Raw genomic sequence first — 24,828 nt, 5'->3', positions numbered from 1 at the left:
CCTCTCCAACACCAGTAATTTTTGTTTTTTTTAATTTAATAGCCATTCCAGTGGGTGTGAAATGGTACCTCTCGTGGTTTTGATTTGCATTTCCCTAACAGCTAATGATGTTGAGCACCTTTTCATGTATTTTTTAGCCAACTGTATATCCTCTTTGGGGAAATGTCTATTCAAGTCTTCTGCCCATTTAAAAATTGAGTCATATTTCATTGTCAAGTTATAGGACTTTTAAAAATATATTCTGGATATTAAACCATTATCAGAAATGTGATTTCCAAATATTTTCTCCCATTGTGTAGGTTGTTGTTTTACTTTCATGATAAAGTCCTCTGATGTGCAGAGGTTTTAAATTTTGATGAGGCCCGATTTATCTACTTTTTCTTGTTACTTGTGTTTTGGGTGTAAAGTCTAGGAACCACTGCCTAACACAAGATCCTCAAGGTGCTTCCCTAGTTTTCTTCTAGGGGTTTTAGAGCCCTGATTCTTATGTTTAGGTCTTTGACTAATTTTGAGTTAATTTTCATATCTGGTGAGACAGGTGATCTCCCTCATTCTTTTGTATATGGATATCCAGTTCTCCCAGCAATAACTGTTGACTAGACTATTTTTTCCCCAGCAGAATGAACTTGGGACCCTTGTCAAAAATCAACTGACTACTGGGATATGACTTCTAGGGATTAGCATGGCCCTTGCATTGTGAGATTGAGAATGCCTGCTTGACCAAAAGGGTTAAAAGAAATTTATCAAAGTAAGATTTCAGTGGCTGAGAGAGTTCAAATAGAGTCATCTGATCTCCTCAAACAGACAGGTCATTATGGAGGTTACTCTTATGCAAGCTTCAGCCAGATACTGCAAATTGCCACAGTATAGCAAGCCTGAAAACCCCAAAGCTCTATCTGAGACTCTTATAAGTTTTATTTATTAAGTTTATTTTTCAGAAAATTAAAAACTCCAGATTGTTCCTATGCCAGATAAGTCCTGAAACTTAGAGGTACCAGTCTCTCCCAGAACATCAACCTGGTACATTCCCCCTACCCCATAATGTCGACACTCCTTTTCAACATGAAGAAGTTAGAATGGTCATTGCCTAAATATCCCTGAAGATCGAGATAATGAGCAAATGAGAGGGGAGGAATTTAACAGAGAAGACTTAACAATGATTATGACTACTGAATCATTATATACATATTTATTTTTAGTTTCTAAAATAGCCAGAAGAAAATACTTGAAATTATTGAACTATGACCTATATTATACCTTGAAATTTGCTCTATAACTACTTGTTAAACTGTACTCTGACATTTATCACTTTTCTCTGTATATTTCACAATAAAAAAATTTTAAAACATTTTTTTAAAGTTAAAAAAGAAACCAATTGGCTATAGATGGAAGGCCTATTTCTGAACTTATAATTTGATTCCATTGGTCTATATCTTTATCCTAGTGCCAATAACATGCTGTTTGGATCACTGTAGCTTTGTAATAAGTTTTAAAGTCAGAAAGTATGAGACTTCGAACATCATTTTTCTTTTACAAAGGCTTTGGCTATTTGGGGCTCCTTACCTTCTATATAAATTTGATGATTGGCTTTTCCATTTCTGTACAATAGGCTATTAGAATTTTTATTGGGATTGTGCTGAATCTGTTAATCATTCTGACTAGAATGACATTTTAACAATATTTAGTTTTCCAGTCCACGAGCGTGGAACATCCTTCCATTTATTTAGATCTTCTTTGATTCCTTTTAGCAAAGTTTTGTAGTTTTCCATGTATAAACCTTTATATTCTTAGTTAACTTTATTCCTAGGTATTTGATTCTTTCAGTAAATGAAATTATTTTCTTGATTTCGGGTTAGATTGCTCATTACTAGTGTATTGAAATACTACTGATTTTTGCATGTTGCTCTTGTACCTCACCACTTCATTGAATTTGTTTTAATTCGTTCTGGTAGCTTTGTTGTAGATTTTTCAGGAGGCTCTATGTATAGGATCATATCATCTGCAAACATAGAAAAGTTTTACTTCTCTCTTTTGAATGTGGATGCCTTTTCTTTCTTTTTCTTGCCTACCTGTTCTGGTTAGAATGTCTAGTACAATGTTGAATAACAGTGGTGACAGTGGGCATTCTTATCTTCTTCCAGATCTTAAAGGAAAAACTGTCAGTCTTTTACCATTAGTATGATGTTAGCAGTGGGTTTTTCATAGATGCCCTTTATCATGTTGAGGATGTTTCCTTCTATTCCAAGTTTTCTAAATGTTTTATCAAGATGTGGTGCTGGATTTCATCAAATGCCTTTTCTGCATCAATTGAGATGATTATGTGCCTTTTTCTCTTCATTTTGTTAATGTGGTGCTTTACATTAATTGATTTTCTTATGCTGAACCACCCTTGTATACCTAGGATACATCTCATTTGATCATGGCATACAACTCTTCTAATGTGCTATTGGATTCTGTTAGCTAGTATTTTTTCGGGGATTTTTGCATCTATATTCACAGGAGAAATCAGTATATAATTTTGTTTTCTTGTGGTATTTTTATCTGGCTTTAGTATTAGGGTGATGTTGGCTTTATATAATAGTGGTAGTGTTCCCTCCTCTTCAGTTTTTTGGAAGAGTTTGAGCAGGATTGGCTTTTTATTTCTCTATTTCCTGTATTTCTGCTCTAATCTTTGTTATTTCTTTCCTTCTGCTTGCTCTGGAATTAGTTGGCTCTTCTCTTTCTAGTTACTACAGGTATACAGTTAGGTCTTTCATTTTAACCCTTTCTTCCTGCTTAATGTAAGCATTTAAAGATTAATGTAAACATTTAGAGATAAATTTCCCTCTAAGCACTGCATCCTGTAAGTATTGACATATTGCGTCCTGATTTTCATTCACTTGAAGATATTTACTGATGCCTCTTATAATTTCTTCTTTGACCCTTTGATTTTTTAAGTGATGTAGTTAACCCCAGATAGTTGTTGAGTTTCCAACTCTCTGCCAGTTATTGATTTTCAGCTTCATTCCACTGTGGTCAAAAAAGATGCTTTGTGTAATTTCCAATTTTTTGAGATTTGCTTTGTGACCCAAAATAAAGCCTATCCAGGAGAATTATCCATGTGCACTTGAGAAGAATGTATATCCTGCTTTTTTGGGTTGAAATGTTCTGTGTATGTCTGTTAGGTCTAGTTTATTTATCACTATTATTCAAACTCTGTTTCCTTACTGATCTTTGCTACATATTCTATTTATTGATGAGAGTGCTGTTTTGGTCTCCAGCTACTATTGTAGGGATATCTATTCTTCCCTTCAGATATGACTCCTGTATTTTGGGGCACTGTGATTAGGTGCATAAATTTTTATGATTGTTATTTCTTCTTGGTGGATTGACCCTTTTATTAATATATACTGTCCTTCTTTGTCTCTTGTAACAGGTTTTGACTTAAAGTTTATTTTGTTTGATACTAGTATAGCTATCCCAGCTATTTTTTGGTTACTGTTTGCATGGAATATTTTTTTCAACCTTTCACCTTCAACTTGTTTGGGTCTTTGGGTCTAAGGTAAGTTTCTTAGAAGTAACATATGGTTGGATCGGGCATTTTTATCTATTCAGCCAACCTGTCTTGATTGGGAGTTTAATCTATTAACATTCAGTGTTGTGACTGTAAAAGCAATACTTCAACTATTTTGTCCTTTGGTTTTTATTCATGTCTCTTTTGTCTCTCCTTTCCTTTATTGCATCCTCCTTTTCTGTATAACTGATCTTTAGTGATGTATCTGATTGATCCCTATCTCATTCCCATTTCTGGTTTCTGTTGAGAAATTGACACTTAGTCTTATTGAGGATCCCTTGCATGTGATGAGTCATTTTTCTCTTGCTGCTTTCAGAATTCTCTTAATTTTGGCATCTGACATCCTGATTAGTATGTGTCTCAGAGTAGGTCTATTAAGAGTTTATTCTGTTTGGAGTACATTGGACAAATATATTTAAGTCTTTCATAGGAGTTGGGAAATTTTCAGCCATTATTTCCTCAAATATTCTTTCTGACCCTTTTTCCTTCTCTTCTCCTTCCACGACATCCATGATGCATGTTTGTATTCTCCATGCTGTTATTTAAGTAACTGAAACACTGCTGTTTTTTTATAATCTTTTTTCTTTCTTCTGACTGTACGATTTTGATTGTCCTGTCTTCTAGTTCACTGATTCTTTTCTCCACCTGTTAAAATCTGGTGTTGTGTCTAGTGTATTTTTAATCTCCATTATTGTGTCTATCATCTCCATAATTTTTATCTTTTTTTAAACTTTCAAATTCTTCTTTATACTCATAAAATGTCTTAATATCTTTTGCTCCAAATCTACATTAGTTTATTTCTATCCATATTTTCCTTTATTTCCTTGAATTGATTCAGATTTGACCTTCTTCGATTAGTTGTTCCACATTCTGTCTCCTCTGAAATTTTAATTTGCTCCCTTGATTAAGCCATATCTTCTTATTTCTTAGTATGGCTTGTAATTTTTAGCTAATGCCTCGTAATCTGATTATTCTGATGTGTTAAGTTTGAAGGTCAGTTTCTCACTCTTACCTAGGGTTTTATTGTTGATTGTTGACTGGCTTTGTGTTAAGACTCTTCTTTGACACTTGGTCCAACTTATTCTGGACTTTTAGAATAGCCATGCTTAACTGTTTGGATTTTCTCAGGTCTTCTGTATCTGATTCTTGCCCTGGATATACAGTATAACTTTTAAGGTTATCTTTTATGTTTGCAATTGTTTCACCTCCAAGAGAAAGCATCCTTTCCTGTGTTCTTTCTCCAATAATCTTAATCTGTTCTCTTTGTTTCTGTGCAGAATTTTCTAACCAGCTCCTATTGTTTGTTTAAATTCTCTCCCTCATTCTGTGTCCCCTTTTCATTATACTTTTTAGTTCTGCAGACAATCCTGTCTTACACAGTTCAGTGACCCTTACCCCCCCCCCCCTTTTTTTTTCTGTAAGGCTTTTCTGCCACCGTTTCTTCCCTGTTATAGTAACTCACTCCAGTAAGCTAGATTCGGTCAGTCCAGAAAGGTATGTTTTGTATTTAGATGGTCCAGCAAATAGAGACTGGACAGAGTGTGTACACCTCTTGCTAACAGTTCTGCCATGGTCTCTGTTTTCCCTTTGGGCACTTTTATATACAGCACCCCTCAGTGGTTTGTGTTCCACGTTGGGCTTCTGTGGACTTGGGTGCCTGTGCCTGGATATATGTGAGATTCTAACTTGCTCATGTGGGTGGCTCTATGTTCTGCATCTACAGCGGAAGTGTCTGGGCCTGTGCTGCCTCTGTGTGACTCTCAAGCTGTGCAGGACAAAGTGAGGCGGAGGGTTTGATTGGTGGACCTGGGACAGAAATCTCCTACTTGATTTTGGTGCTGTTTTCTTTTTCTTTTGATTCAGCATTTGTGGAGTCCTTCTCCAGTCTGTATTGTACACTTCAGTTCCAAGCAAGTAGGATTTGTTCTCTTATATTTGATTCTGAGGGGAGAATTTTCCAGGGGATGTCTCATGTTGCCATGTTGGTGTTATCACACCAAATATCATTATTTAAATATGTTATATATAGTACGGAGAAGAAAGCTTAGCTGTAGAAGAGATTTCTTAAAAATTCTTTTGATATGCTACTTAAATCCTATCTTACTGCTAAGCAAAGATCCTAAACCCAACCCCACCCCAACTCCAGAACAAAGAAATAAATGAACAATAACATTATTCAAACAGGACCAGTACCTAGATGGAAGAAAGAGATGGGAGAATGAAAGGTTTGGGTAAATATGTGTGTCTCTGCTTGATGTTTCCCTTTTCCTACTTGTTCATAATCACCTCTCCCTTTATAACTCCCTAGAAAACCTATATTTCCACTAGTTAACTCCAGATTTTCTACTCTGAAAATGTAATTTCTAGCAATACATTTACATGAATACTTAATAGTATTCTGTAGAGTGAAGATATCAAAAAAGATGATCTAATTTTCATTTTTCAAGAATGTAATATATTTAAATAAAAGAGTCAAATGAATTCACTGACTCTGACAATTTAGGTGATTATACTCTTACTTTTCAATCACAAATTAAAACACTAAGTAAGCCACTGTCAAAAGTTTCAAATAAATTGCTAGCTTTATGTTTAGGGTTGTTTATGGTTTTCACTCAAGCCTTTGTTGACTTTCAATCTCTGTAATATAGTGACAAATACCTGATTCCATGCTCTTGAAATCTTTCTCCCTATACTATATTTCTATATTTCCTCTCCCTCACATACTTTCCACATTTCAGAGACACTTTTATGACAGAATTCCTGCAATTTTAAATTCACCGTCAACTGACTTTTCTTTAAGCAGAAAGCTGTGTCCTTGCCAAAATAAGAGGTTATATTAAGGCTCACATTAAAAAGTAACTGGTTATTTATTTCTGTGTCTGACTGGCTCAGTAGGAGACAGGACGAACTAGTTAGAACTAATCTATTCTTTCTTCACTATTCTGAGCAGCCTTTTATTTATCACTCTCTCCCTAAATGAGGAATCTCCAATTCCCAATGAATTTAAGATGTATGAGTTTTGGTTGGGGTTAATGATCAGTTCTTTTTTGGGAATGAAAAGTTCTTAAGCCCCAAACCTGAAATTTGAAAGAACATACTAAACAACATCATCTTTCAATTACTTTCAAAGCATTTCCTTTATGTTTCTTTCAAAAACACTAAACTAACTTCTTTTTTACGATTCTGTGCAAAAAATTAAGTTAGAAATTGCTGGAGAGACGGTGAAGTGTTGGTCTCAGTGAACTTTAGTGGTGTTATTTTAAAAGTAAGGACCAGAATTCTGAAAATAATACTTTCCTAATTTCACCTTTTGCTGTATTTCTCATTAAGGAAAAAAAAAGGATAATATCACATTCATCCCTTACTTTATACTCAGAAAATTCCTTATTTAACACTTTTCTCAATCCCCATTCCATTATTCCCTTCACCAAAATTAATAAAATGAGTATTATATATTAGGAGTTATTTTGTATATGGAAGACAGAGAAATGAACAAGAATCAGTATTATCCTCAAAGAGATCAGGGTCTAGCAACAGAGTGTGCTAAGTGTTAAAGTTTTGCTGCCAGCATTACTGCAACATAACGGAGCAAATCAGTTTGTAGAAGAGGAGAAATTTTAAAGAAGAGGTAACACCGGAGCTAAAATTGAGTATGAGGGATTTAGAGTTATATTCTGCAGATAATAGTATGTGCAGAAGCAAGAAGTCATACGCACTGTGTGAGAAACGGTAACTGTTTGGTAGGGTTAGGATGAAGGACCTGGAAAACTAACTCCTTCTTTCAGGCTTACTCATGGGTTTACTATATACAGGACTACTTTAAACTATCTGAAAATCAAATCCTCCATCTTCAAAACGAGGATTATAATTTCTCTCATTAGTGTTCTTGCGAAGACCAAATGAGATCATACTAAAAGGGACTTATTGCAGTGCTTAGCATTTATTGACCACCAACACTCAATAAATGATTGTTGACCTATTAACAAATGAGTAATAACACTCAATAAATGCCAGCCATTATTTTTGATCCTTGACTAGTTGGATTTACTGAAAAAGAAGAAGGAAATGAAGTATCATTCACCACAACAGGGAAATGTGAAGAAACAAGTTCATAAGAAGTGGAAAATTATACGCTGAACTTGAAGCACCTGTGGGACACTAAAGTAAAAATTCCCAGCAAGCAGCAGAAAATAAGAATGAAAATTCAAAAGGGAGGCTCAACACAGGCCATATAGACTTGAAAGTGTTTAACCAATAAATAGTAGTTGAGGAACAGGGGTTCCACAAGTGAGAAACAATGGTCAGAAAGGAAAACCAGTAGGGAGAGGTGTCACAGAGGTTAAGAAAGGAAAGCATTTCAAAAAGGAAGGAATGATAAACCATTTCAAACAATGGACTGAAAAATGAACATAAATTTCATAATTGAGAAGTACTCAGTGAATTAAGGGGGAAAATGTCAGTATAGAGGTGACTGCAGACACTTGTGGAGGCAGACTTTTCCTTTCTTCTCTCATTTTCTAGGATGTTTAGATGTGGAGGAGAGGAAAGCTGGGCATGGAAGATTTTTTCTTAAACAGGAAAAAACCTGAATATTTAAAAAAATATGCTAACAAGAAGAGTGGATAAAAATATATAGATTGAAAACACATGTAAATAGAATTGAGTTTGGACAAATAGAGAGACGCTTCATCTCTGAGATAAAAAGGAATATGGATGGAATGATAGATGCAGATGTAAGGTTAGTTTGTAATAATGACAGTGAGAAGGGAGAGGCAGGAAGCAGAGGAAATCTGCTCATGTTGAGCCCTTAGTGAGCCTGGAAGTAAAATCCATTGAAAATTAGAGTGTGCTGTAATGAAGAATTGGAATAGCCACACAGTAAAAAGAAAAAGACATGCAGATGGATGAATAAATGGATAGATGGGTGAGTGGATGGGTAAATGGGTGAACAGATGGATGGCACTGAGACTCCACCTCAGTCTGTGAAGATCATAAACTCCAGTTATTCAGATCTTAGTTTGGATGATTCAACTCTGTCTCCTGGAGATAGAGCATCACAGGCCTTGGCCTATTTTACAATGAATTTGAGGTCTTCTATTTTTACATTTTTATAGCTTTGTTCTAGGCTCTAACACCTTCTGTGTGTTAGTTTTCTTTTGACTCTCTACAACTGCAGTTTTATAGGGCAGGCCCATCATATGTCTTTAATTATATAGGCCTGGTAAAAGAAAATTAATTTTTCATATAAATCATAACAATTGTGACAAAATTTAATGTATGTACTTTGGGGTTCCTGTTTCTAAATCTCAATTGTAATTAATTTTCTCGCCACTACCTTATGTCTCCTATTTTATTTCTTAACCCTGAAAAACATTTCCTGGACTTAGAAAACAAATTACTTTGCCAAATGAAGCTGCATTACTATTTTGTACAATCTGAGTTTTGTACAATTTTGTAATGGGTTTAGAAAAGTCTCATTTACTTTATAATTTTAAACATCCTTTGAGTTGTACATAAGCTTTCCTGCTTCTTCAGTTACACAGCCTTTAAGTGACCTTTCATAACTACTTCATTGAATCTTCATTTAAGGTACAAAATTTCAACTTTAATAATGGAATATTATTCAGCAATAAGAAGGAATGAAGTCCCGAAGCACATGACAACATGGATGAACTGTGAGGACATTATGTTGAGTGAAACAAGTCACACACAGAAGGACAAATATTGCATGATCTAATATGAACTAAATATAATATGTAAGCTCATAGTTATAAAATCTAGAATATAGTTTACCAGGAGATGGAATGAGGTTAGAGAATGGGGAACAGTTGCTTAATATGTACAGAATGTAAATGCAGCACATTATTGTGGGTATAATTAACAATGCTGAACTAAGTGTGAAAGTGGTTGATAGGGTAAGTTTAGAGTCATGTATGTCACCAGAAGGAAAGTTGGAGGTTAAAACATGGGAATGTATACACAGTGAATCTTGTAGATGATGACTGTGATTAACAGTACAAACATAAAAAAGTTCTTTCATGAACTAGAACAAATACATGACACTATTACAAGGAGTTCATAATAGAGTGGTATATGAAGAAAATGTTTATTACAAACTATGACTATAGTTAACTGTAACATCTTAATATTCTTTCATCAACAGTAACAAATGTACCACACCAATACTAGGGGTCAACAATGGGGGCATATAAGGAGAATGGGATGTTTTTTCTTTTTTTCTTTTTTTGGAGTAATGAAAATGTTTTAAAATTGATTGCGGAAATGAATGCACAACTATGTGATAATACTGTGAGCCACTGATTGTACACTTTGGATGGACTATGTGGTGTATGACTATATTGCAATAAAATTGCATTAAAAAAAATCCCAAGTAGTCAACCTTGTCAGAAACAGATGAGGCCAGACCTATGTGTTGTGTGGCCTCTTTTATTACAAGACAACTAAGTCAACTTTTGAAAGAATTACAAGCTTTGTGTCAGAAACATAATTTCTTACTTTGTAAAAAGAAAGATGGGAAGTTTAATCGGTACAGTTTGTGTGGGGTGATGGAATAGTTTTGATAATGGATGGTGGCGGTGGTAGTAAAACATTGTAAATGTAATTGGTAACACAGAATTGTATATTTGAAAGTGGTTAAAATGGGAAATTTTATTTTGTATATATGTGATGACAATAAAAACTAAAAAGACAAACTATAACCATAGAACCGTACAGCTTAAACAGTGAATCCTAATGTAAACTACAGAGAATACCTAACAACATAATTATAATAATATTGGTTAATCAGTTGTAACAAAGGTACCACACTAATGTGAAATGTTAATAAAGAAAACTGTATGTGTGTGGGGGGGAGGTATGTTCTGCATGATATTTCTGAAACTTCCAACTGTGAAAAGAAGAGAAGAGGAGAAGAGAAGAAAAGAAAATATATAGGAGCTGATGGTGAACACTTTGAGCATTTGTTCCATTAAAGCTGATTCTGTAATTAGTATAATGATTTGTATTATGAATAAATACTGATTAATAAAATGTTCTTTTTAATGGAACAAGCTGATTTATCAATCTCCACGAGCCATGTTATAATGGGATACAAAATTTCAACTTTAAGCATTTCCTCATTTTCTTTAAGATTTTATATCATATATCATATCTCATATGATATTCTGCCTTAAGATTCCATGAGCCAATAAAATAAAAAATAAATTTTTGAAACGTATGTAATTAGCACAGTATTGTTAAAAGTTTACTTGGCCAAGAACAAAGTTTAACAATTGTTACAATCTGCTATCAGCATTAATTTTTAAAAGAAAGGGCATCTTGATATCAAAGAATAGAAAGGGCAAAATATCAGGATAAATAAACAATCTTACCCAAGAAACAATAATTGGCAACCCATGGTAGGCCATGGACAGACATCTTGCTTGAAAAATCAAGAGATTATTTTTCTAAATAGAGAATAGAAGACAGGAGCAGAGCACAGCACAGCACAAGAGTTATGTCTGCTTTATCATTTGACATGTCTCTTGCTTTAACATGTAAACTTATACTAATTGTCTGTGATAGTAGAATTCATGGCTTTTATCCTATTTTATAGATGAAGACGTTAAGGCTCAGAGAAGATAGTGACTTGCTCAAAGTCCTTCTGCTGGTATCACTGTAACCTGGATTTGGAAGTCAGCTCTCCTGACTTCAAAGTCCTTTCTAACATACTAGGCTGCCTCTCATAATTTACAAAGATTGCTGAATATAACAAAAGGGTTCCAAGTAGAAAACCAGCAAGTGCTCTCTCCCAGATATTTTCTTACCAGTACAGAACTGTACATACAGACTTCTGTGCCTTTTCAGCAGCCCAAACATTGCTAATTAGCATAAGCAAGAGCCACAGAAAAGAGGTGCAAAGCACTCATTAGCTATACTACTTTATGAAAACAACAAGGAAACGAAGAACAGTCAACATGATTTCTTACAGGATTTTGCTTTATCTATTTGTACCTCCGTTCAAAACAGTAATGGAATATATTTTCTAAGACATGCATGTATTTTAACCCTTCATTTTGAGAAGCCACAGAGCAATACCATCAATACATTCATTAATAGCAACGGCATAGCAATTGATGGCTCCAAACACAGTTCCCAGATAATGAAACTTCTGGAAACTCAAATAACAAGGCAAAGTTCTTGATCTCTCTTTTGTCCCTAGCTTTTTTCTCTTACTGCAATTAACCATCTGACATCTGTTTCACTAGTTCATGGCAATAATCTGATTCCACAAAGGCAGCTCTCTAAACGCCATATAAAAGAGGAGTAGAGTTAATTCATTGCACTCAATGTCAAATCTAAGGTTCTTGGAAAAGAAATTTGTAATCTAAATATTAAATCATCTACTTTCCTTGACTTCCAAGGCTTATATTACTACCTGAATTAAGAACCAATAACCCTTTTCTATTATGGATTTACTATTCTATTTGTACTGTTATCTTCATAACCCCCAAGAATTAAAGCCCTTACTGTCAAGAAATGTAAGAAGTTAGAGAAAACCCATTAGTAGCATTAGTAGCATCTAAGAAAATAAGCCTAACGTTGAGTAGAAAGAGAACATAATACAGCAATACCACTTCTAAGTCCTGAATTCAGGAAATTCATGTCAAATATTCCACTCATCCGTTGCCTGCTGCCCCCTCTACAACAAATATTCATTCACAAACGTCATGGAAATTTAAAAATTCTGGCATGTAACTACATCCAGAATGCTTTACAGAAGAAGCAACAGAGGCAAAAAGAGTATCAGATGACATGTTAATTTTTAGCCTGTAAGATAGTTCTCCAAAAGTTTACCTAAAGCAATTCAAACAAAAATTAACTTATTCCCTTTTCTCTCTACTTCTAATTAAACTATTTTTGTACATTCCAAATAGCAATATAGTTTTTGAAAACAAGGCTGGGTAAAAAAATTAAATGAACTAAAAACTAAAGTTAAAGAAAAGGCAACTGTTTTCTGAATTTGAGTTTTGGGATATTTATCAAATATTTGTGGTAGGGAAAAAAATCAAAATAAATGTAGATAATCCAAAAAGACCAACAGCATCAGGAAAGCAGCAGACACCCTCTGGTTTATTAACTATGAAATACTGTTGATTGTCAATCTAATCCTATAGATTATATTTAAGCAGGTTTTAGTGGAAAGAAGATACCACTGTTTACCATATTCCTAGAAATCATAACATAGTACCAATAATTGTAGAGTTTCCATTCATTTTCACCATGAATCCCATATCAAATTACCCATGAATGAAATCATTAATGCATCTAAACTTCTCTGACAATTATAAACTAGTGAACTTATACTCTGAATTCTATAAAATTGACATTCAACTATATCTTCCAATTCAGCCTCATTCAAGAAAATTGCACAAATATTTCAGAGCCACCTAACTTTGACTTAAAACTAACAGTGAAGGTGTAACAACATATTTTTGCTTGATTTCTAATAATTCAAAATAGCTATGTGAGGGATGCTTTTGGGGACTTAGTCACTTTTAAAAGCTATCTAGGAAAATTTAAAATGTCTATATTTTATTTTAATAAATATTCCTATAGCAAACACAGATATTTAAGGTCATTAAAGTAGACACAGAATTGTGCTCAAAATTGAGATAATTCTTTTTAATAAAACACTTCATTCTAGCCTGAAAAAGTCTTATTTTCAGTCCTTTGGTTTGTTCTCTTATCTCTGAGCTTCCAAATCTTTGATGTTAGGATAAGGTCAACAGAGGATTTAGAAAAGCTGACACATTCTCTAAAATCTAAAACATTGTGACGGCAAGACTTGCTACTCTACAGAATTTCCTAACAGAACAATAAAATGATTTTAAAACAGTTTTTCAACAAGTGATTTAATAATCTAAGCTCTGGATTTAAATATTGAATTCACTAGGAATCTTACTTTTATTTAACTTTTAACTTGCATAAGTTTAAAACTTCTAGCTGCATTTGATTTCTATAATAGAGTTTGCCTATCCTTAATAACTTTAAATACAACCAATGATTTTTTTTTTCTCTTTAGAAATAGTTCTCTCTATCTCCTCTACAAACTAACAAGTCTTATTAACATAAAAAGCTTCCTTGGGGGCTGGCCACGGTGGCTCAGCAGGCAGAGTTTTCACCTACCATGTTGGAGACCCCAGTTCAATCCCTGGTGCCTGCCCATGCCAAAAAAAAAAAAGCTTCCTTGGCATAGTAACTCTCTTCACTATGATGATTATTTCAGCTAATTTACTAAAGAAATCACTGAATGCCTTCTTATGGGTGTTACCCACTTGTCATATCCTACCTTTAGAATATGAAAATTAACTCTGACTTTAAAATGAATATATCCATTTTACTTATGAAGAATTTTGGATCCCCAGCTTAAGTCAGACTTAGTTTCTTACAAAGTAAAAGTCTTGGCTTAAAGTTATATGGATATATGCTGTTAATTTTTTTTTTTTTTTTTTTTTTTTTAAAGAGAGAGGGAGGAAGGGAAGGAAAGACAGAGAGAAGGAAGGAAGGATGGAAGGAAGGAAGGGAGGAAGAAAGGGAAACATCTTTAAACATTTTCTTGTTTTATTATATTTTGTTTGTTTGTTTGTTTTTTACATGGGCTGGGGCCGGGAATCGAACCGGGGTCCTCCGGCATGGCAGGCAAGCACTCTTGCCCGCTGAGCCACCGCGGCCCGCCCTATGCTGTTAATTTTTACCTTTGATTTGAATAATGATCATTTATTTTTCATGTCAGCAATAGGACTTCTATACTTATCACAATTGATTACAATGAAGTAACAACCTTAACTTCCTTAAGAATGTTGTCTTAATCTTTTGACTCCACATGAAAAGTAGTAAAAGGTAGACTAATTTAATTACTTATTTCATTATTATGCATACCAGTTACAAAATTTTGTCAACTACAAAATGAATGAGCTTTCTGTACTATACTTTTTTGCTAGACCCATCACTTACACTATCATTTTTTCTGAAAAATTTATTTCTAGACTAAAAATAACATTTCTACACAAGGTGGAGCCTATTATAATCATTGACTGGTTTTAGTTTTTAGAAGGCTCAAAACTAGTACAAACTAGCAGCTGTTTTATTTCACCACTAGATGGGGACTGTGTACTGGTAATGTGAAATGCAAGCTGGAGTGGAGAGCACTGGTCCCTGGGAGAAAAAAAATGGAGGAGAGGGCAAAGACAGTGAGATGTTAAGAATGTATTTTTATTAGATTTGCGAATAGTGCATGAGCAAAACTGCCACAGCAAAAGCTCAGAGCACCTGAGCTTTTATATTATTTTTTTTTGCTATTTCATTGCCAATAAAATGATGCTGTTTCAATTAGTGAAATTCTTCCTATTAATTTATTTCATAACACAGAGTAGGTAGGCTAGCTAGCATAGCAAAGAAACACATAAACAAAAACACTAAACCTGGAATTATAAACAAATTATTGACTTTGGGGCAGATCGTCTAGACTTCCCTGGGACTCGTTTTCTTCATGTGTTAAAAAATGGTAGTATCTCGACTAATGATAACTCCTAGGGGGTGGTTTAGAAGGGACCCATAATCTTATTAGGAATCTCTAAGAAATCCCTGGAATCCTAGAATATTAATTTAAAAAGTGTACTTATTAGGAAAAATGCAGCTTCAAGGCACATTTCCCCCATACCCCATTCCCTCCCCAACTTTCTGGTGCTGCCACTAGCCTGGCCAAGAATGAACTCCAAGATTCTTTCAAGTTCTGGGTTATCTGTGCATGTAGTATTTTTGCATAGATAGGTCACATACTTAGATACACTAACTTCTGGAAACTATGACTAAAGCGAATAATCACAATATGAAATATTGACTACACACACACACTGTAATATTTTCCTGCTTAGAAATCATTAACAAAATCCAATAAATCAATGACTTGATGAGACGTGAACTGAAGATGCTTATTAGGGAATGTAGAAAGAGCAGGAAAGTAAATTATTAAATACTTAGAAGCGGCGAATGCTTGCACCCCAAGGAATCTAAATTTACTGCCTTTGCCTTTGTTCTTAAACAATGTAACAGATTTTGAGTAACAACTAATACAAAGTCCTCCATGTAATTCAGGACTTGACCCAAATATTCAAAAAAAAAAAAGAAAGATTTCTTCCTAATAGAGAAGTTTGTGTATATATTACAGTTTACCTTCTTACTCAGCAAAGTTTGCTAAATAAGTCAGCATGACAACCATCTTTCTGAAAAATATGTCTTTCAAAGTCCATAAAGTATCTGTCTGGAAAATACACCCTGTAAAGTTACCTATCTTGTATTTCCTAAAGGCATTGTGCTTATGTTCAAGTGAGATTTTGTAAGACACATCTAGTAAGCATAGAAGCAAAAATATGAAAAAAAAATTAATTAATGCAAAGAAAGGATTTTATTTCTAATCTCAATCTCTACTACTGAATTATCGATGAAAATTCCTGGATTTCACTAAATGTTTCACCTGATATTTACTAAGTATCAATAAATGTTAATTTTTTCTTCCCTACTCTGAATTGTTTCTAGGGAAACACAATTGATAGACATAGTAAACAGGGTCGTCTTGATTTTTTTCCCCAATTCAACTAGCTATTCTGATGATTTCTTACTCTCTTTTTGTTTGATATTCATAGAGCTAGAAATAGAGATAATTTTTAATGAAAAATCCTAATCTCAGAAATAAAGGAAAATCTCTACATTTTATGATGTTCTAATTATCTTTCCTTTCTTTAGTTTCTACTCAGCTAAGCAGACTCTTACTTATTAAATTATCTTAGAATCCACCTTTCATTTAAACTTGTAAGTTTTTTTTTTTTTTAAACAAATTGAGGGTGCACAAGTAGGTCAGAAATTCCTTTCATGCGGAATTCCTAGACCATGCAACTGAAAAAAAACCAAATTGAATATATATGCTGATTGGTCTTTGAAGAGTATTTAAATATTGAAAATTGTTTTGAAAATTTAAAAAATTATGGAAAAATGTTCTACCAAATGTGATATTAAAAAGTAGATTACAGCAATCATTTCCTCTAATTATGGGTTATTTCCATTTTTAAAAAAATTTCAACAAAGAACCTGCATTATTCTCATATACTCGGTAAAACATTTATATTAATAGGATTATTTTAGATAATAAAAGAATACATAATCTGTTACAAAGATTTTTTTCAAGTGTGACATGGCATGTTAATGAAATATATCAATCTGACTTAAGAAAATAAAGTACGAAGATTTCAACTTTTTGAAAAGGTAGAAAAGATGTTTCCCTGTACAAGCACTCACTCTACTGGTAGCAAAGAGAATATATTTAATTCTGACATTTCTGAAGAAACTGTATTATTTTCCACAAACACTTGAGGGCAGAGTTTTCACTGGATATAGTCACTATACTTATTACATGCCTTTTTCGGTCTGTGGCTACTGTTAATTATGTGATCAATTACGTCTACATTTATTATATGCCTTTCTTTTGGATCACACTTTCTATTAATATGTAATTATTTTAAATTATAATTTGACTCCCATAAGACGATGATTAAAAGCTGATTATCATATATAAAATGAACTTTCTACTTACACATTGAGAGTAATTCAAAACTGTTTTCAAAACTGTATTTTAGGGCTGTATTAACAACTATGTAATCTAAGTTTCCGATCAGACACTATCTTCACATTAAAACTAAATGACTAGTAAACACATTGAAAATTAGGTCCTTTACCGCTGGTTCTAATTTAATAAAAAAATACAAAAATTAAAAAAAAGTTAAATGCCTTCAATTTTAATTCCAGATCATTAAGAGAACACTGAAATATTTTTTTCTAATTAAAAAAAAAAACTTCTAATATCTATGAGGCTTATGAATCTGGTGGTGGTAGAAAAAAAGCTGAGCAGGAAAAGGACTTTCCAGGAAGAAAGAAGAGCAAGAGTAAAGTTATAGCATCTTTTGAAAGTATTCAGTTTACCTGTGGGGGTGCCAAGTTAATTTGGTACACGGTTACGGTGTTGGGTGCAGTGGGGAAATAGTTGATAATGAAGTTGGGAAAGCAGAAGGAGAAGGATTTATGCTAAACTCAGGAATTGGACTTTATTTTGAAGGTAACAGGAAAGTCCCTTAAGACTTTTAAACAAAGAGTTATCACTAGATCTATTTTTAGAAAGACAGCAGTATGCAGGGCAAATCAGAAAAGGAGAGTTTGGAGGACAGGAGATCACACGGTCAAACACAGAGAGTAAGGATGCCATAAGAAAGACAAAAACAGTGGGGGTATAAAAAAAAGTCTTCCAATGACAATTCAAGAGGCAGAACTGACTGGACATGGCAATGGGATTAACATAGTGAATACGGTTTCAAGCCTTGTGAGTGGATGCTAACATCTTTAAGGAGTAAACTAGAGCTTTAGTCATTCTAAGATCATGGTGCCTTCTGAAATCCAGGTGGTAAGATCTGATACATAGACAGAAATGTAAGTTTGGAATTCAGAGGAGAGATGGAATCAAAATAAATACAAGACAAAGATTAAATTAAATTTTTATGAGACATATATAGTGAGTCTCATTATATTGGATTCATATTCCTTTTTCAAGTAATTATGTTGACAGGAAGCAAAAGAACATACATTTCAATTGCATACTATATCACTTAGCAAAATAAACTTCCCAAATGAATTGTATCCAAGTAAATTATGGGATGGTGTTTAGCTGCAAGGTATAACTCTTAGTCAATTTAGATTATTAATTATTCATTATACACATCACACAAAACACACAAGACATTTATTAGCAAATACATTATTTATGTTTTCATATACAGATAGGGATTCAAAAGTATGTGTACATTTCATTTGAAGTGAAGCCCCAAAATTTTAAAGATATATTCAAAAGACAGAAAAATACAAGGAAGTTTACTAATATTTAAAGCCAGTAATACCAATGATTATTAATAACTATCATTAGTTTAAATTCACATTCATAGTACCTCAAAAATTTGATCTCTACAACCTCTTCATGAGGTGGACTGGAGTTCTAGTAAGAACAACAAGAGCAACAGATAAAAAAAGACAATATGTCAGTGTCCCAAGATGGTGGCTTAGTGAGGTATGGAATTTAGTTCATCCTCCAGAGCAGCTAATAAATAGCCAGGAACGGTACAGAACTGCTGGGGCCACAACAGTGACAGGACACACAGCATACACCAGTCTGGGCAAACTGGACCGGTTGCAATCACCCCCAGAACTGTGAGTCCCCGAAGCCACAGAGATAGGTGCCCCTCTCCCACAGGCTGGTTTCCAGAGGGGAAAGGAAAAAGACTTTACTAGCAGCAAAGGCCTGACTACAACCAAGCTCCATCTGTGGAATTAATTAAAAATTCTGACTACTAAAGATAGACCCCCCAGCTCAGCTGAACTTCCAGTAAAAGCTGAGGTTGCTGCTTTTTGCCCCAGCACAGAGGGGACAGGTCTGACTGAAAGAGAGAGAAAAAAAAAAGAAGGCTTTTTTTTGATCAGACAGCACAAAATACTTGAAAAGGTCTGGGACCTGAAGAAAAGGAGGGGGCACATAGGGCCTGGGGATACATAGAGCAATGTACCAACTTCAGCTCTTGATTAGCAAACCAGAGGAACAGGGGTCCTGCTCTGAAAAGGTTTTTTTTTTAATGGCTGTGTTTCTACGGCTTTCTTGCTCTTTGGATATGACTGCAAGACATCTCGGGCTCCAACTGCCCCAGGCAAGGGCAGAATTAAGCTTGTCTAAGAGCTTGTCTGGAGGGTGTGCCTTCCCCAGGAGAAGGGTGGGGCCCAGATCAGGTGGAATCCCTGCCTCAAGGAATTCAGACCCCAGGGTCTAGAAAAGTGAAGCGATTAAAGCCACCCTACAACCTCTCCTCTGTCTCGATCACACCCCAGCAGGGAGAGTCTGCTGAAGTTAAAGGCACCGCATCACTTTATGCTAGTGGGACTCGCAGGCAGACAAGCGCCACATACTGGGCAGGATAAGAAAAAGAGAGAGCCCAGAGGCTTCACAGGGAAGTCCATCCTTCAGGGAAAACTGAAGCAGGGGACTCTTTCCTCCTGAGAGGAGGCCAGACTGGTCTGGGAAAATCTGACTGGAGTCTATAATACCTAAGTAGACCCTCCTAAGGGGGGAAAAAAGGCACCATACAGGCAGGGCAAGAAACAAGAAAACAAGAACTGAAAAGTTCTGACTCTGTTAAACAAAACCTATGTTAAAGGTCTAGAATAAGCTAAACTGACTGTCAAAGAACAGATAAACAGCAAAGTCTTTCAGCAAGAAAATCCTAGGTAAAAAAGTGAAACCAATCTCCATAATAAACTAATCAAGGAAATTAAATGTCTAGATGCCAGCAAAAAATAATCATCCTAGAAAAATTGAAGATACGGCCCAGTCAAAGGAACAAACCAACAATTCAAATGAGATACAGGAGGTAAAACAATTAATTCAGGATGTTCGAACAGAAATGGAAAATCTCATCAAAAACCACATCAATGAATTGAGGGAGGATATAAAGAAGGCAAAGGACGAACAAAAAGAAGAAACTGAAAGTCTGAAAAACAAATCACAGAACTTATGGGAATGAAAGACACATTAGAAGAGATGAAAAAAACAATGGAAACCTACAATGCTAGATTTCATGAGGCAGAAGACAGGATTAGTGAACTGGAGGACGGGACATCTGAACTCCTACAAGCAAAAGATTATATAAGGAAAAGAATGGAAAAATATGAGCAGAGTCTCAGGGAACTGAATGACAACATGAAGTACACGAATATATGTGTTGTGGGTGTCACTGAAGGTGAAGAGAAGGGAAAAGGAGGAGGAAAACTAATGGAGGAAATTAACACCGAAAATTTCCCAACTCTTATGAAAGACTTAAAATTACAGATCCAAGAAGTGCAGCGTACTCCAAACAGACAAGATCCAAATAGACGTACTCCAAGATACTAATCAGAATGTCAGATGTCAGAGAGAAAGAGAATTTTGAAAGCAGCAAGAGAAAAGCAATCCATCACATACAAGGGAAACCCAATAAGACTATGAGCAGATTTCTCAGCAGAAATTACAGAAGCAAGAAGAAAGTGGTGTGATATATTTAAGATAATAAAAGAAAAAAAACTGCCAACCAAGAATTCTATATCCAGTAAAATGAGGAGGAAAATTCACAAAAATGAGGAGGAAATTAAAACTTTTTCAGAAAAAAAATCACTGAGAGAATTTGTGACCAAGAGACTGGCTCTGCAAGAAATACTAAAGGGAGCACTAGAGAGACAGGAAAAGACAGGAGAGAGAGGTGTGGAGAACAGTGTAGAAATGAAGACTATCAGTATTCTAGTTTGCTAGCTGCCAGAATGCAATATACCAGAAACGGAACGACTTTGAACGAGGGGAATTTAATGAGTTGCTAGTTTGCAGTTCCAAGGCCGAGAAAATGTCCAATTAAAACAAGTCTATAGAAATGTCCAATCAAAGGTATCCAGGGAAAGATAACTTGGTTCAAGAAGGCCGATGATATTCAGGGTTTCTCTCTCATCTGGAAAAGCACATGGCGAACACAGTCACAGTTTCTCTCTTGGCTGGAAGGGCACCTGGTGAGCAAGGCATCATCTGCTACTTTCTCTCCTGGCTATCTCCAAAGGTCACTGGCTTGTGGTCTCTCTGCTCTCATGACTATGTCATTCTTCTCTGCTCTCTCTGAATCTCCCATTCTCCAAATGTTTCCTCTGTTATAGGACACCAGAAACTTCTCAAGACCCACCCAAATGGATGGAGACATGTTGTGACCTAATCCAGTTTAAAAACCACTCTTGACTAAATCACATCATCCAGGGAGATGATCTGATTATAGTTTCAAACATACAGTGTTGAATAGGGATTATTCTACCTTTTCGAAATGGGATTTTCATAAAAACATGGCTTTTCTAGAGTCCATACATCATTTCAAACCAGCACAATCAGAAAGGTAAAAAGAAGAAAAATTAGATATGAATATAAAATCCAAAAGGCAAAATGGTAGAAGAAAGTACTACTCGTACAGTAATAATACCAAATGTTAATGGATTAAATTTCCCAATCAAAAGATAAAGACTGGCAGAATGGAATAAAAAACAGAACCCATCTATATGCTGTCTACAGGAGATGCATTTTAGCCCAAGGATAAACGTAGGTTGAAAGCGAAAGATTGGGAAGAGATATTTCATGCAAACAATATTCAGATAAGAGCAGGAGTAGCTATACTAATATCCAACAAATTAGACTTCAAATATAAAACAATTAAAAGACAAAGAAGGACACTATGAATTAATAAAAGGAACAATTCAACAAGAAGACATATCATAAATATTTATGCACCAAGCCAGAGTGTTCCAAAATACATAAGGCAAACACTGAAAAGAGAAATAGACACACCTACCATAATAGTTGGAGACTTCAATTCCCCACTCTCATCAATGGAAAGAACATTAAGACAGAGGATCAATAAAGAAACAGAGAATTTCAGTAATACAATAAACAAACTAGACTTAACAGACATTTATAGAACATTACACCCCACAACAGCAGGATACAACTTCTTCTCAAATGCTCATGGATCATTCTCAAGGATAGAACATATGCTGGGTCTCAAAACAATTCTCAGTAAATTTAAAAAGACTGAAATCGTACAGAACACTTTCTCAGATCATAAAGGAATAAAGTTGGAAATCAATAATAGGCAGAGGGCCAGAAAATTCACAAATATATGGAGGCTCATCAACACACTCTTAAACAACCAGTGGGTCAAGGAAGAAATTGCAAGAGAAATCAATAACTATCTCGAGGCAAATGAAAATGAAAACACAACATATCAAAATTTATGGGATGCAATAAAGGCAGTGCTAAGAGGAAAATTTATTGCCCTAAATGTCTATATCAAAAAAGAAGAAAAAGCAAAAATCCGGGAATTAACTGTTCACTTGGAAGAAGTAGAAAAAGAACAGCAAACTAACCCCAAAGCAAGCAAGAGGAAAGGCATAATGAAGATTAGAGCAGAAATAAATGAAATTGAGAACATGAAAATAATCAAGAAAATCAACAAACCAGAAGTTGGTTCTATGAGAAAATCAGTAAGATTGATGGACCCATAGCAAGGTGACAAAAAGAAGAGAGAGGATGCAAATAAACAAAATCAGAAATGGAAGCGGAGACATAACCACTGACCCTGCAGAAATAAAGGTGGTAATGAAAAGGATACTATGAACAACTTTATGCTAAAAAACTAGAAAATGTAGATTAAATGGACAGCTTCCTAGAAAGGGATTAAGAACCAACACTGACTCAAGAAGAACTAGATGACCTCAACAAACCAATCAAATAAATAAACTGAATTAGTCATTAAGATGCTCCCCAAAAAAGAAAAGTCCAGGACCAGATGGCATCACACATGAATTCTACCAAACATTCAAGAAAGAATTAGTACCAATCCTGTTCAAACTCTTCAAAAAAACTGAAGTGGAGGGAAAGGTACTAATTCATTCTATAAAGCCAACATCATCCTTATACCAAAACCAAAGATACCACAAGAAAAGAAAATTATAGACCAATCTCTCTAATGAATATAGATGGAAAAATTCTTGCAAATCGAATCCAGCACCACATTAAAAGAATTATACACCATGACCAAGTAGGATTCATCTCAAGTATGCAAAAATGGTTCAACATAAGAAAATCCATTAATATAATACATCATATCAAAAAAATCAATGCAGAAAAACTGCATGACCATCTTGATTGATGCAGAAAAGGCATTTGACAAAATGCAACATCCTTTCTTGTTGAAAACACTTCAAAGGATAGGAATAGAAGGGAACTTCCTCAACATGATAAAGGGAATATATGAAAATCCCACAGCTAACATCATCCTCAATGGGGAAAACTGAAAACTTTCTCGCTAAGATCAGGAACAAGACAAGGATGTCCACTATCACCATTTTTATTCAACATTGTATTGGAAGTTCAGGTCAGAGCAATTAGACAAGGAAATACAGGTCACCAAAATCAGAAAGGAAAAAGTAAAACTCTCACTACTTGCAAATGATATGATACTACATGTTAAAAACCAAGAAAAATCCACAGGAAAACTACTACAGCTAATACATGAGTACAGCAAAGTGGCAGGTTACAAGATCAACATTCAAAAATCTATAGTGTTTCTATACACTAGTAATGAACAATCTGAGGGAGAAATCAAGAAAAAAATTCCATTTACAATTGCAAGCAAAATAATAATATATTTAGGAATAAATTTAACTAAGGATACAAAAGACTTACACAAAGAAAACTACAAGAAATTGCTAAAAGAAATCACAGAAGACCTAAATAAATGGAAGGGCATACAATGTTCATGGACTGGAAGACTAAATATAGTTAAGATGTCAATTCTAACTAAATTGATTTATAGATTTAATGCAAAACCAATAATCCGAAAAACTTACTTCTCAGAAATAGAAAAACCAGTAACTAAATTTACCTGGAAGGGCAGGATGCCCCGAATAGCAAAAAATATCCTGAGAAAGAAAAATGAAGTCGGAGGTCTCACACTACCTGACTTTAAGGTGTATTATGAAGCTACAGTGGTCAAAACAGCATGGCACTGGCATAAAGATAGATATACTGACCAATGGAATAGAATAGAGTGTTCAGATATAGACCCTCTCATCTATGGAGAATTAATCTTTGATAAGGCAGTCAAGCCAGCTCACCTGGGACAGAACAGTCTCTTCAATAAATGGTGCTTGCAGAACTGGATATCCACATGAAAAAGAATGACAGAGAATTCATATGTCACACCCTATACAAAAATTAACTCAAAATGGATCAAAGACCCAAACATTAGATCTAAGGCCATAAAACTTTTAGAAGAAAACGTAGGAAAATATCTTATAAATCTTATCATAGGAGGTGGTTTCCTAGATCTTACACCCAAAGCACCAGCATAGAAGAAAGAAATAGATGATGGGAACTTCTCAAAATTAAACACTTTTGTGCATCAAAGAACTTTGTCAAGAAAGTAAAAAGACAGCCTACACATGGGAGACAACATTTGGACACAATATATCAGATAAGGGTCTAGTATCCAGAACATATAAAGAGATTGTTCAATTCAACAACAAAAAGACAAACAACCCAATTGCAAAATGGGCAAAAGACATGA

General features: G+C 34.6%; 1 protein-coding gene across 2 annotated transcripts in view; it reads right to left on the bottom strand.

Moving 5' to 3' along the window:
* Positions 1-24,828, bottom strand: part of ARL6IP6 (ARF like GTPase 6 interacting protein 6) — a 62,914-nt gene that overhangs the window by 8,826 nt on the left and 29,260 nt on the right. Inside the window, exon 4 of one of the 2 annotated variants that reach the window (XM_077153855.1) lies at positions 24,377-24,417. The exons of the other annotated variant lie outside the window; for it this stretch is intronic. Coding sequence (XP_077009970.1) covers positions 24,396-24,417 — 22 coding nt within the window. The 3' untranslated portion in view covers positions 24,377-24,395. The remainder of the gene's footprint in view (positions 1-24,376; positions 24,418-24,828) is intronic. 2 annotated transcript variants of the gene reach the window in all.

Source organism: Tamandua tetradactyla, chromosome 3 (assembly GCF_023851605.1).
Source record: "Tamandua tetradactyla isolate mTamTet1 chromosome 3, mTamTet1.pri, whole genome shotgun sequence".
Classification (NCBI taxonomy): Eukaryota; Metazoa; Chordata; class Mammalia; order Pilosa; family Myrmecophagidae; genus Tamandua; species Tamandua tetradactyla.
Note: the sequence above shows the minus strand (reverse complement) of the source record. Positions and strands in the feature narration are given on the sequence as shown.